The sequence below is a fragment of the Malania oleifera genome, chromosome 8, assembly GCF_029873635.1.
Source record: "Malania oleifera isolate guangnan ecotype guangnan chromosome 8, ASM2987363v1, whole genome shotgun sequence".
In the NCBI taxonomy this organism is placed as follows: domain Eukaryota; kingdom Viridiplantae; phylum Streptophyta; class Magnoliopsida; order Santalales; family Ximeniaceae; genus Malania; species Malania oleifera.
The window spans coordinates 37,697,817-37,713,119 of NC_080424.1; the positions used below are offsets into that span (position 1 = coordinate 37,697,817).

The 15,303-nt window shown below is 34.9% G+C and overlaps 1 protein-coding gene across 5 annotated transcripts in view; it reads right to left on the bottom strand.

Annotated features, from left to right (window-relative positions):
- The window catches only part of LOC131161994 (adenylate kinase, chloroplastic), a 42,242-nt gene extending 32,854 nt beyond the window's left edge, over nt 1–9,388 (bottom strand). The window contains exons 1-2 of one of the 5 annotated variants that reach the window (XM_058118079.1): nt 8,964–9,388; nt 8,363–8,461 (exon numbers count right to left, since the gene is read on the bottom strand). In XM_058118079.1, the coding sequence (XP_057974062.1) occupies nt 8,363–8,461; nt 8,964–9,170 (306 nt within the window). In that variant the 5' untranslated portion in view covers nt 9,171–9,388. Of the gene's footprint in view, nt 1–8,362; nt 8,489–8,963 lie in introns of all 5 variants that reach the window. The other 4 variants (XM_058118076.1, XM_058118077.1, XM_058118078.1 and 1 more) reach the window with 4 other exon arrangements.
- Between the last annotated feature and the right edge of the window lie 5,915 nt (nt 9,389–15,303).

The following is a 15,303-nucleotide window of genomic DNA, read 5'->3' on the forward strand; positions in this document are numbered from 1 at the left end:
AAATGGAAGACCTAACCTCAATGATAGGTCTCTCCCTCTATTTATAATATATGTCAAATACGATCCGAATGACCATAATACCCTTACTAACTCACACTTATCAACATAACACATAATAATAATGCTAAATGACTAAATGATCCATTAACAAGTCACAACAGCAACTAAATCCTCAAATCAGTACCTGTCTTGGCACTCCTCAAAACCCAAGCCTCCAAATCTTCAAACCCTAGTTGGTCTTGAGCTGAGCTCTGGAGAAAAATCTCCTCAAAGATAAAATGCCAAAAAACCCCCCAGCAAAGTGGCTGAAGACTCCTACTTATACTCGTGGTCTTAAATTTCCACGAAATTTCCAATTTCCATCATCCTCGAAATCAAAATGGCAGCCAATTTCCATCGAAATCTCAACAAATCATCCGAAATTTATCGAAATCTCAATATTTTTGCAAAACTTATCGAAATTTTAACTATGCAATGAAATTTCCTCGGAATTCAAATGAGAAATTTAGGAGTGAAGTGAAATTTCTACCTTAATTTATTTTATTTATTTTTATCGAAACAAAAGATTATTATAAGTGCTTTTTAAATTATATGGAAAAATAAACTTCCAACAGCATTTTATTTAACCATTCATGTCTAAATTATCATTATTTGTATAATAAATAATATTCAAACAATTTACGAATTTCATTTGTATTAACTAAGTTTAATGCACATTATCTTACAAGTAAGTTGGATACCCATACTATATTACAACTTTTCCACCTTACACACGATATAGATGTATTTAACTTGCAATATATTAGTCCTAAAACATTATTATGTAATACATTATTATGTCTGTTAACCATTTCTAAAGTTTAACAAAGAATGTAGTAACCCGATCAAATATATATATATAAAATAAATAAATAAGAAATATTTTGGAGGAGATATTTTGAAGAAGATATTTTGAAAGGAGATATTTATTTTGATTACTTAAAGGCTAAGTTAGGTTTTTCTTTATAAACTCTCTCTCTCTCTCTCTCTCTCTCTCTCTCTCTCTCTCTCTCTCTCTCTCTCTCTACACGAACTCCACTCTCTCTCTCTCTCTCTAGACACGAACTCCACTCTCTCTTTCTAAGATTTCCGGGCCGTGTGTTTTCGGAATCGACGATTCGACGTCGCTATGTGGATCAGGGAAGGAATCTCTACAAGTTCTATAGATCAGAATTTCATTTCGGAGATTTCCGAATTTTCCCCAAAAATAGAGGTAAGGGTCGGTTTTTGCTTTTGGTCCTGTAGATCTGTAGTATACGAGATTATACTGAAGTGTTGTTCTTCAAGTATTAGGTTTCGGGGTTTTCATGCCGTTGTTTTGAACCGTTTAGGTTCGGGATTCGAAAAGCTAGGGCTTGAGTTCTAGGTCGTTTCGAACTCTGATTCACATGCAAGTAAGGGGGTTATGTTAATATAGTGATTTATACAATATGAATCGACTGAAATGTTGAAATAACTTTTAGATATCGAGTTACGGCGGTTTTAGGATTTTCGAGCCTCGATTCGGTAAACCGGCTTTATTTTCAAAACCAACAGGTCAAATTTAAATGTTATATTTTTAGAGTATTATACTTGTCATTCTGGACCTTTTCACCGGTTGGAAATGTTGTTTTCGTTGTTTAAAACCCGTACTGTGAAATTAACTGTTTATATTTACTTTCGGGTTGTTTTCAAATGTGGAAAACTGTGTGGCAGGTGTTGATGTTGTGAAATACTGGAACTATTGTTAAAATGCAGGAAGTTTATTTGACGGCTACAGGCCGGATTTCACGTAATGATGTGTTTTGTGAAATGATTTCAAAAGAGTGTTTAAATTGCTTAAATTGCACAATATGCTTTAGGAACCCTAGGGACTGATAGTGTAGGCACGGATCCGTTGCCAGTGAGGGCACCATACTTTTGATCTATATGAACCCAAGTTGTATTGAAACAGTAGGGGTGGTCTTAATGTGAGTTTGCCTCTTGATCATGTACCCAGGCTGTATTGAGACAATAGGGGTAGTCAACCCTGATTGTGGGGATTTATACATGGTATAGAGTTTGAGGGCGTGTCCTATCCTGCATATCTCTACATTTATGTAACTGTTGTTATATACTATGGGGCTATTCATATGATGAAAATGGGCTACATATTTTACAATTATGGAAACGATGATTATATATGTTTATGTTTTTGTTAAACACATAAAGCATGCTGGCCACACACTATTATTAGCTTAATCGTACCTTACTGAGAGGTGTCCCACCCTATCATACAAACTATCTTTTCAGGTCCTTATTGAGGTTAAGATTAGCAAGGACTAGGGCAAGGTAGCGATCTATTTTTGAGTGAGCGTCTCCACGAGCTCCATTTTGTGGGTTATGTTATAGGTTTTTAGAACTTGTAAAATGTTGTAAGACTCGAGGATGTGTCGAGTATCATACAATATTGTATATGGATGTTGGAATAGTTGTATGTATCTATCAGGCGGTTAGAACTCTAGTAATAGTTTGATGGATGTTTATGTTTTCCGCTACATATATATCTGTTGAGAAGTATATCAGGTACACAAACGTCACTACAGTAACACCCAGACCGTAAGTTGGGGCCGGAGCGTTACAAAGAATTAAATTTTTTATTACTGATTTCCATTATTTTTTCAAATCAAAATTGAAATTGAAATCGAAATAGAAATTTCTTTCAAAATTTCCTTACCTATGGAGCTTCGAAATTTGAGTCAAAATCTAAATTTAAGACCCTTCTTATACAAGGCTTAAAGCTTCCAAGAGAAACCAACTCCTATTTTGCACATAACCCCCCTCTAAAAACAACTTATCTTCTAAAGCCCTACTAAAAATAACTACAATCGCAAAAATACCCCTAAATATTACAAAAATGGCCCCCCAAGGCTAATTTGACAAAAATAAACCCCCAAAATTTAGGAAAAACAAAAATACACTAGCACCCACAAATAGAAACTCTTGATATAAGCATAAAAGTAAATAAAGGCTACTAATTGCATCATTTTCAATCTGAAAATGCACTTCAATTTATTCAAAATAAGCTTCAATCTTTTTGCTTGGCCAAAGGAATGATTCATCAAACATCATGTATACGTACCCCTTAGCAGAATGGACTTGTTGAAAGAAAAAATAGATATTTACTTGACATAGCATTGTCTCTCATCCTTCATATGCATGTTCCTAAAATTTTATTGATTGATGCTCTTCTTATAGCTTGTTTTTTGCTTAATAGGATGCCCTCAAGTGTTCTAGGGGAACAAATACCCTTCTCCATTGTGTTCCAAAAACACCCATGTTCTCTACTATGCCACGTGTCTTTGGTTGCACATGTTTTGTTCCTATTCCACAAAATGGATAGGACAAGTTCTCCTCTCGTGCTATTAAAAGTGTCTTTGTTGGGTACTTGAGAATTCATAAGGGTTATAAAAGTTATAATCCCCACACTCACAAGAAATATGTTAGTGTAGATGTTATAATTTTTTAAGGGACACCTTATTTCTCCAGTGCAGGGTCCTCAAATGAATCTATTTTGAGTCCATCGACAATTTTGGATTCCCCCTCATTGATCCTCTGGTTCATCTTCTTCCCATCACTATTTCAATTTCTAATCCTGGGGATCCATCCTAGTGCAAGTTGGATTTTCCCACTGCTCACCAGAGATGAACTCAAACATGTACACGGTCCTTAGTTATTTATCCTATTGCTCATTATGTTTTAGGTCTTCACCTTCCTAGTCCTATGTATTCTTTTGCCTTGTCTATTTCCATTGTATTATTCCTTCCTCGCACGTTGAAGCGCTTGCCAACCCTAGGTGAAAATAATGCAATGGATGTAGAAATGCATGCTTTGACCACTAAAGTGACATGGGACTTGGTAAACCTTCCTTCTGGTAAGGAGTTGGTAAGGTATCATTGGGTCTACAATATTAAATATCTTCTGAACGGCTCTATTGAACGACTTAAGGCTAAATTGGTTATCATGGGGTACACCCAAATGTATGGTATTAATTCTTTTGAGACCTTCTCTCCTGTTGCTCAACTAAATTTTATTCGTGTGTTGATCTCATTGGCAGTCAATTTTGATTGGCCCCCTATACTAGTTGGATATGAAAAATTCCTTTCTAAATGGAGATTTGTAGGAAGAGGTATGCACAAAGCAACCTTCTGGGTATGTTGCTCAAGGGGAGGATGATAAAGTATTCAGGTTGCATAAGGCCATTTATGGTCTTAAGCAACCTCATCGAGCCTAGTTTTACAGGTTTAGTGTGGTGGTCTCTACATTTGGCTTCATTTAATGTTATTCTCATCATTTGGTCTTCACCGCAAAACAAAGACATGTGGTACTTCTAGTGGTTTATGTTGAAGATATCATTATCACTAGCAGTGACTAGAGCAGGATTGCAGATGTTAAGCAACGACTTCAAACTAAATTTCAAATCAAGGACTTGAGTACTCTACGCAACTTTCTTGGTATTGGGATTGTACGGTGTAGGAAAGGGTTGAGTCTATCTCAATGAAAATATACCTTGGACTTGCTAAGTGAGACTGGTCTATTAGGAGTTAAACCAACTGATACTCCTATCGATACCAACTGATACTCCTATCAATCGTAACAAGAAGCTGTCTAGGGATGTTGGACCGGAATTTGAGGACAAGCATCAATATAGGTAACTTTGGTTGGCAAGTTGATTTGCTAGAACGTCACTAGACCTAACATATCATTTGCAATAGGGGTGGTGAGTCAATTTATAAAATCCCAAACAACCACATTGGGAAATCATTTTGTGGGATTTTGTTGTGTCTCAAAGGCTCTCCTGGCAAAGGTTCGATATATAAATAGAATAAAAATAGTGAGGTCATGGGATACTCTAATGCGGATTGGGCTGGCTTTGTTAATGATTGAAGGTCTACTACTAAATAATGTATACTTGTAGGAGATAATCTTGCTTCCTTGTGTGGAAAGAAACGAACTACTATGGCCAAATCTAGTGCTGAAGCAGAATACCAAGCTATGGCTCATATTGTGAGTGAGCTTAAATGGCTGGAATCTCTAATGTCAGAGATGAGGTTTTCAGTGACAAAGCCAATGGATATGTTTGTGACAAACAAGCTACCATTTATATCACTAGCAATCCAATATTCCATGAGAGAACAAAGCACATTGAAGTTGAATGTCATTTTGTGAGGGATGTGGTATTGAAGGAGGTCATGAGGACTACTTTCATGAAATTAGCAGATCAGTTAGGCAATGTTTTCACAAAGCCTTCACTTGAGCCTGCCTTCTCTAATGGTTGTGACAAGTTGGGGTTGGGTGGTATTTATACACCTCCAGCTTGATGGGGAATGTTAGAAGAGAATAGCTTATTTCGGCAATTAGATTGTGTGAGTGGGGGTATTTTTATCCTTTAAGAAGTTTATTATTTTTAATATATAAAAGGGCAGATCTGGAGCTGTATGTAACTGCCAGGATACTGCCGCCTTCTCCTTTCTCTTAATTTCTTATTTTCTTCTCTTCTTCTCTCCTTTTCTTCTTCTCTCCTCCATCTCTAACTTTACAAAAATAATATTACACACAAATAAGCATACACATACACACATCTGTGTGCTGTGTATGAATGTACATGGGCATGTACATTCAGAGTAGCTATACATTCAGAGTAGCTAGCTTATGTATTTTTTGTTCAATTAATGATTAATGAAAGTCACTATGGTTATATTAATAAGTCTCGTCCATGTTCTACAGCTGGTTGGGGATTATATCCTCCTTGGAAGCAAAGGGTAATTTTTTGTGAGAGCTTGGGTACCAACTTCAATGGGATAGGATTGAGTTGCTTGGAGCTGTGCAGGTTGACCTTGTTCGCATTATTTTCAGTTTCAGGGCTTCACCCAAACTGGTAAGGTGGCAAATTCCAACACCAATTGGTTGGACCAGCCTAAAAATTGTGCTTTCAATCAGACTAAATAAAAATTTACCAAGAATGAAAATGGGAAAAATAAACAATGTTAAGACGAAAATGCCCCAGCAATACCCACCCCATAACTAAGCTGACCACTAGAATTGTGATGGTTAGAGGGGGTACCGTTGCCTAGGGTTCCTACCACTTGGGATGTTATGGTTGATGAGAACCTTATGTCCTCACATAGGATAAACCCTAATAACTCAAATTCAATTCATAATAATCAAATCTGAATAAAAAATCTCTTACAATCATATAGGGCTAATAAGATTGGGAATAAAATAGGAAACACTACCAGGATACTGCTTTCCTAATAAATAAAACCCTAGAATCCACTCTTCTATAACATAATAAACTATCACTATAAAAAATGGCGGGGAAAAGGAAAAAAAAATCCTGGAAAACAATAAAATCACAAGATTGCCCAAAAGTAATTAAAACTCCGAACATGATGAGTTTGCATTGCAGGCCTCGAAGATCACTCTGCATCAATGGTTTGAAGTAGTGGCAAACACTGATTACAATTCCTACCACTTGGCTCCATGACCTATATAAGTGGCAATCTGACATTAGTTTCCAAAAAAGCTAAGTAACAAAATTTCCAAATCCTTTAAACAAAAGATCCCACAAAATATAATCCAAAATCCAAATTTACCTTTTAGAAATACTTTTCTACAAGAAACATAAAATATATAATCCTTTTATGAGGCCCCCTAACAAAAACAGGTTACGGATAGTCTGTTTATGTCAGTTTATCATCGGTTTAGCTGGCTGGCACATATTTACCAGAAAATACTAGCATGGTAAGATTTTGACAATGGATAATTTGCAGAGAAGGGGTCTGTTTGTTGTCAATAGATGTCCCCTTTGCACGGTTGATGCAGAATCGGTTCAGCACATCCTCCTTTATTGTGCTTGGACAACAAATCTCTGGAATACAGGACTGACTTTTATCGAACAAAGCTGGGTTATGGCTAACCTTGTGGGAGGGTAACTTTGGGCCAGGAAAGGGATTTGGGTCACAAAGGTGAAGAGAAAGGCTATGTCCCTCATTCCACTTTCAATTTTCTAGTGCGTTTGAAAGAGAGGAATGAGGGAGTATTCAAAAATTCATCCTCAAGAATCGAAATCAACAAAGAACACTGGTTTACTGCAGTCAACAGCTGGCATAGTGGGACTGTTATTAATGATTTTGATGTAATATTTGATTTGTGTGATGTTTGATTCAGTGTACCATGGGCTACCATCTCCTCGATGCCTCTTCAATAAAGTTTCCTTTTTTTATCGAAATAAAAAAACAAGAAGAAGAGGTGGGGGTCTAATGCAGAGAGGAGAGGGAATCAAGGGAGATTCTAAACCTCAATTCAAACTGCAAAAAACTAACTCCAACATAACCTACAAATTGTATTTATACCTTGCAGTTAACTAAGACATAATTACAAAAAATCCTCAAGAAAACAAAAAAGGTACAAAACACTATCAAATGAATGCACCCCAGTTTCCTATATCTATCCCTAAAATACGTATGCTGAATAAGCAGCCTAAATAAAATACTCAAGGTTGCTAATTGGTAACTCAATGCGCGCAGGGGCAGGTAGCCTATTTTATCATCAAAGAAGGGAGTTGGATAGGGGAATATGCCTGCACTCTGGGAGAGGGTACCAATCATGTAGCAAAACTCCGGGGCATTAGAAGGAGACTATTAACCGGCCTAGGACTCTAGAACTAGAAGTACAATTGCGGATTCTGATTCGACTGTGGCTTTACATCTCCAAGAAGTCTTACGAGAATGAGCTCCATCTGGAGTGCACTGTGCACCAATTTAGGACTACAAAAGCCTTATCCCGTGAGATTGGCTATGCCTTCAGCAAAATACACTAAGAATGTTCTTGGGAGCATGGTTTTCAAGCCTTAGATTCGGATTTGTGTGGATTTGGACAACACTAAGTAGAACTTTGTATTGTATTTTAATTCAAATCAACACAAATCCAAATCCAATTCCAAATTCAGAATCTAAATTTCCAAACATGGGGTAGGGAGGGCAATGATTATGCAGATTGATTGGCAAACCCTGGGGCTCTTGGTTATATGAAATGCTAGTAGCTAGCCATGTTTGCATTTAGTTGCTCTTTTATATATTTTCTATTTGAATCCATTGGGCCATAAAAATGCAACATCCAGTAGGCTCCCAAATTCAAATTCCCTGCAACCATGCAGACACCGTCAGCCTTCCTTTGAAAAGAAAAATTAAATTAGGAACAAAAACATGAGGAGTGCTCAGTTCAACAACATCATGCAAAATGAGAAAATAATAGTAGATAAAAGATTTAGAGCAACAAAGAGATAATAGAATAGAAGTGTTACTTTCTTAGTAATAAACTCGCATTGGGTTCCTTTACCGGAAGCAGGAGCGCCAGATATCATCATCTTCATAGGTTCAGGTTTCTTAGCACATGAAACAACCTGCTCATGTTCGAAATCTAAATTCACCTTCAAAAAGTTTACAAATTATCTCCTTTTGTTTATGTAAACAACAAATTACCATCAACTCCCATTTACACTACCCTAAAACAATAATAAGAAAATTTGAAAATACAAAATAAAATAAAATTACTCCATTTTCTGGAAAAGGGGAAACAAAAAAAATATACAAGGAAAGCAAGAGAACATAAATTAATTTCCACGTGTTTAAAATACCCGAATCGGGATCCATTAAATGGAATTTAGCAATATGCATAAATTTGCCATGCAAATTTTGTCAGTGGTAAAATAGAAATTCAGAAAATTCCAAAAACCCCTGATACTTTGATTTCTTTTCCCAGACATTTCTCAGCAACTCAAAGAAAAAATTGAAAGGAAAATATCACGGAGAAACTAATTTATGACTTTCTACCACGCAAAACTGAAAGCGAACTCAAATTTTCACTTGCCTGACACTTAAAGGTAAAGAGAGAACTGCCCCTACCATGGAATTTGGAGCATTGCGGGACAGATTTTGACGGACACGATGTCGGATTAGTGTTTCATCGCGAAGGAGAGAGGGCGTAGTGGTGCCTGATATTGATGATAACTGTGAAGAGAGCAGCCGCGGATGCTTCGCAGAGGAAGACGGACAAACACATGGTTGAGGCTTTGGCTTTGCCGCTACTGAGAAATTCAGTTGACAAGCCATTCCTGATGCGTCTCTCCCTCTCCTTTCTCGTGCAATCCAAGAGACACCAGAGCGCTCACAACAGAGCAGGCAACCTCCTCAGCAACAATTAGATCAATGTTCAAACAAAAACAAACAATAAAAAAAAGAGTAAATTAAACTACTCCTCGAAATAGCTAATTTTCAACCATCATAAATTCTCTGCTACCCTTATTATCTTACAAAAGGACTTCTTCTCTCTTATTTTGACATACACTTGCTCCACATAAGTAAACATATTGAGATGATGAGAGAAGATGAAAAATAATGAGAATAAAAATATTTTATATGAGATCGGTTCTAAATCATCTTATAATTTCTCTTAAGATAATAAATTTTTTTATTTCATCCGCCATGCGTGGATATAGCCAAAGAACGTAAAATTTATGTCTCATCTTTATTTATTTTCCTACATCTTTTATAACACATTATTAGTACGAGACTTTAACTTTATGAGATATTTTTTTAAATCTTATTTAATTTATTTTTTGTAAGTTTTACTCTACAAGAGCATAATATTTCCCAGAAAAGAATATGTCTTTTAACGTTTAAAGAGTACCAATCCCTAGAACAGATGGTAAGATAGACCTCCTAAAGAGGCTATATATATAATTTTCTGAAGAGATAGACCTCCTAAAAGTATTATGTATCTAGTTTTCAGAAAAGATGGTAAATATTTACCTCTTGAAGAGGGTATATTTTTAATCATCCGAAGAGATGTTAAAATTGACCTCCTGAAGAGGTGAGACTTTTATCCTCAAGATGAGGTAGTACATTTAACCTCCCAAAGATGTGGTATTACTCATTTCCATATTGTAATTAAAGTCATATTCCTAAAAAGTACAAATTGAGGAAAAAAATAATGTTCCTGAATAAACATATTTAAGTACCCCCGAAAGGATGAAAGTAATATTGTATCTATTATTATCTCAGTTTTTTTTCTTAGTTTTTACATTTTATTTTTATAAATTTCCTTATTATTATTAATTTATTCAGATGTCAAACCTAAGTAAAGTTGAATTTGTTCCCCTTGATATCAAATGTAACAATTATTTATCATGGATTCTTGATGTTGATATCCATCTAATTGAAAATGAACTTGAAAAACACTATTTTAGATGAAAATACTGCATCCCTACAAGATCGCGCAAAAGTTATGATCTTCCTCCGTCATCATTTAGATGAAAAATTAAAGACTGAATACCCCATTATCAAAGACCCACTTATCTTATAGAAAAATTTAAAGAATAGATTTGATCATCAAAATACTGTGATTTTACCAAATGTTTGACATGAATGATTGTACCTGAGGTTACAAGATTTTAAAATAGTCAATGAATATAACTCAGCTTTGTATAAGATTAGATCGAAACTAAAATTATGTGGTGAAAATATAACTGATGAAGACATGCTTGAAAAGACATTTACTACTTTCCATCCCACTAATGTGCTCCTGCAGCGGCAATATAGGGATAGAAAATTCACTAAATTTTATGAACTTGCATCATGTCTTCTTGTTACTAAGTAAAATAATGAGCTTTTGATGAAAAATCACCAAACTCATCCAACTGGTTCAACCTCATTCCCTAAAGTGAATATGAATACATCTCGTGGTTGAGGACAAGGCCGCAGGCATTGTTGTGGGCATGGTCGTGACCGTGGTTGAAATAATCACTGGCATCGATGTGAGGTTGAAATCCCCTAGAAGAGGGATGACCCCCAGAAGCAGGATAATGATCATGATCAATGACGTCATCATGAAAATAAATTCTACAGATTCGGAGGAAAAGGTCATTGGTCGTATACCTGCCATACGCCCATACACTTGGTAGATATACACCAAGTCTCTATAAAAGAAAAATAAAAGAGTAAAGAAGTTGAAACAAATTTTGCTGATAATGTTGTTCCAATAGACCTTGATGCTGGACCATCCAACTATGTTTATCTTGATATTGTTGATTTTCTTGTAAATCAAGATGAAAATAATGATGTGATATTTTGAGATATAAAGTGAGCAATATTGTATTTGGATTTTAATAAATAAATTATTGTATTTATTGTTGCTATGATCAATTATAATAATGAGTTTTTAAAATATGTGTTGTAGCGTGAATTGTCTTAAAGCTTTGATCGATTCTAAAATGTCTATAGAAGAAGTTTGTTTAGTTGATAATGTTACAACACACACAATTCTTCGATATAGGAAACATTTCCATTACTTGAATATATCTTCAACAAATGTTAATACAATATCTAATTCCACAAATTTGATTGAAGGCTATAGAAGAACTAACATAAAGTTACCCAATGGTACTTTATTACAAATTGATGAAACTTTATATTCCAGCAAATCCAGAATAAATATGTTAAGCTTTAAAGATTTAAAACTCAATGGATATCACATTGAAACTACAAATGAAGGCAGTAAAGAATTCCTTTATATTACTTCTATTTATTTTTTTTTTTTGAAGAAACAATTTTAGAAAAACTATCAACTTTATCTTTTGGATTGTATTATACAAAATTAATGCAATTGAATCATATAATATATTGCACTGGAAGTTTAATGACCCAAAGTTATTTACACTTTGGCATGATCGTCTTTGACATCCCGGAGATGTAATGATGCAAAGAATCATTGAGAATTCATATGGTCATCCACTAAAGAACTAGAAAATTCTTTTATCAAGTGATTTCATATGTACTGCTTGCTCTCAAAAGAAATTAATTGTCAAACCATCTATTTTAAAGGTAAATCTTGAATCTCCTAGTTTCTTACAAAGAATTCATGATGATATATACGAACCAATACATCCACCATCTGGACCATTTAGATATTTAATGGTCTTAATTTATGTATCTACTAGATGGTCACATGTTTCTTTACTTTCTACTCGTAATATTGTATTTGCCAGACTTCTTTCTCAATTGATTAGATTATGAGCTCATTTTCCCAATTATCCAATTAAATCAATTCGTTTGGATCATGCCGATGAATTTACATCCCAAACTTTTGATAACTATTGCATGTCATTTGGAATAGATGTTGAACATCATGTTGCTCATACTTATACACAGAATGGTTTAGCTGAATCTTTTATTAAAAGACTTCCACTCATTGCTAGACCTATGATTATAAGAATCAAATTTTCTGTATTTGTTTGGGGACACGCTATTCTTCATGCTATATGTTTAGTTCGTATAAGGCCAATTGCTTACAATAAACTCTCACCCATGCAATTAGTTTCTGGGCAATAACCTGATATTTCTTACTTAAGAACTTTTGATTGTGCAGTATATGTTCCTATTGCCCCTCCTCAAAGAACTAAAATGGGTCCTAAATGTAAGCTTGGTATCAATGTTGGTTTTGATTCCCCTTCTATTATTAGATATCTTGAACCTTTAACAAGTGATTTGTTTAAAGTACGATTTCAAGATTGTCATTTTGATGAAGCAATATTCCCTACATTATAGGGAGCAAAATTAGTATCTAAAGCACAACATGAAATCACATGGAATGCTATGAGTTTATCTCATTTAGATTCTCATACAAATCAAAGTGAACTTGACTTTTGGAAGATTTTACATTTGTAAAGTATTGCAAATCAGTTATCAGATTCTTTTCCAGATACCAAGGCCATACTAAAATCTCGTATACCTGCTGCAAATATTTCAACATGTATTGATGTCCTTGAAGGACAACAACCAACTAATATACCTAAACCACAAGTTAACCGTGGAAGGCTTGTTGGTGCAAAAGGTAAAACTCCCAGAAGGAGAAAACTAAAATTTGTAAACACTCTAGAAGAGGTTACAAAGGTGGATAATCCATTCGACATTCACAAGCCTGTTTTTCCTGAATATGAAATCTCTATTATGGAACTTCCTGAAGAGGAACCTCTTGAAGAGGAATCTCTTAAAGAGAAAACTCCTAAAGTGACATCTTTTGAAAAGGGGCAGGTACCTAGAAATAATAATGAGATCTTAATTCATTGCACAAGAGAAATGTGGGATAGAAATAAAGTTGTTGTCAACAACATATTTGCATATGTAGTAGCTACTGATGTTGACTTTTTTAGTCCTATCCCATTTTGATTATGACAAAACACAACATCTCATTTGTGTGTTTAGTGTATGAACATGTTTATCTTTCTAAAAGCACAGATAATGATGTAATATGGGAGCCTTGAGAGTACTTAATCGACAACATCATAAGGCGTATTCCATGGATTACTAAAGAGCAGAGCTTGAAGACTTTATGCTTTTAAGTTGTAATAGTAATTAGGTTTAAATTGTGCATGCATATCATATAATTTAAATTAAAACTCTATCATAACCATAGATTGACCCTAGGAACCCAAGCTTTTTATAAAACCCTTTTACACTCATAATTAAACATTTACCAAAAGGTCTAAAATATTTTTGAAAAAAAATCAAGGCCAAAAACTCATTTTTGTTAAGGGCCAGTCAACCGGAGTGTGCATAATGCCAAAAATGAGGTTTTATAAAGGCTCGGTAGACCGGATGGTTCAATCTGATCGACCAGACAATATAATTGGCCAAATTATAAAGGGCCCAGTCGGTCGGCCTCTTAGGCCCAGTCGACTGACCTTCATACGAAGGATGATTCTGCAAATTGGATCATAACGCTTAGCAGACTGAAGCTCGCGAAAAAAGATTTTGCCCTTTGGTCGGCCGACTGGACCTCTCGGGTTCAGCCCATTTTGAGCTTCCAATGGTCAAAAAAATTTGAATTATATTATTATTTAAATGCCCAATGGTCATATAAATTTCATATTTCAAATTTGCCTATAAATATTTGGCCCAATCACTTTGAAAATGTTAAAGAAATACATTGAAAGCTTACTTGTTTATTCTTTGATTCTCTCTCTCACATTTTTTACTCCATTTTGAAGTTCAAATTTCTATTTCTCCAACCTTCATTTTTGAAAATACTTTTTGGAGAAAATTTTTAAGGGTTTCTTGGAAAAGGCTTGAACTTATATCACATTCATATATTATTGTTTGAAAGCCTTTGTTTTTTGAGTCTTGTGATATTTTCAAAAATTAATTTCTTCCATACTCTTAATTTTGAAAATTCTATTTGGAGAAAATTCTTAAGTTATTTAAAGAGAGCTTTGAGCATATAGTCATTTAATATATATTTGCTTGAAAGGCTTCTCTCTTTTGATTATACAAAAGGTCATTCATTGAGGAAAATCATTTTCCATACTCTCATACCACTTGCAAAATATTATGAGAGGAAAACCCTAACTCTATCGAGCTTCATTTTATAAATCATTTGAGAATGCATCTAGTTTTTCAATTGTACAAATTAACTTTTAAAGGAGTATTTTGTTGTACAAAAAACCGTTTTGAAAACAAGCTCTTCGCAGTTTGGGTTGTGAATTGTGGCCAAGTGAGGGTACATCACTTTGAGAGGTGGCTCCACCTAGAAGGAGTGAGTTACGGTGTTATCCGTATTGAGCGAGGGTACATCGCTCAAAGATACGTCTTCGCCTGTAAGGAGGGAATACGGTTCAGATTGTGAACCGTATCGAGCATGGGGTATAGCTTGGAGAGGAGGGTTCCATCCTATTTGAAGGAGTGTGTAACGGTTTGCTCCTCCCGGTTAAGGGAGCGGTTTAGTGGAATCCTTGAGTGGTTTGCTCAAGTCAAGAATGTAAGCGGGTATAGCCAAACCTCAGTAAAATCTTAGTGTCAATCTCTCTCTCTCTCTCTCTCTTATCTCATTTAATTTTCTGCACGTATATATTTATTTATTTATTGTTGTGATTGTTTCACATACACAGATTTAATTTTAATTGGGATATTGTTTGGTGAATCGGCAAAATAATTTAGCAAATGTTTTTAAAATTTCAATTCACCCCCTGCTGGGATTACACCATTCCTTTCAATTGGTATCAGAGTCTAGTTGCAATAAGCTTAACCGTTTTTACAAAAAGATTGCAATGGCTCACAATGGTGTATCTCAATTTTGTGAGAGTTGTTTCTCTTCAAGGCCTCCATTGTTTTGCGGTAAAAATATACTGTTTGGAAACAAAAAATGATTATCTTTATTCAAACTATTGATTGGAGGGCTTGGAAAGTAATC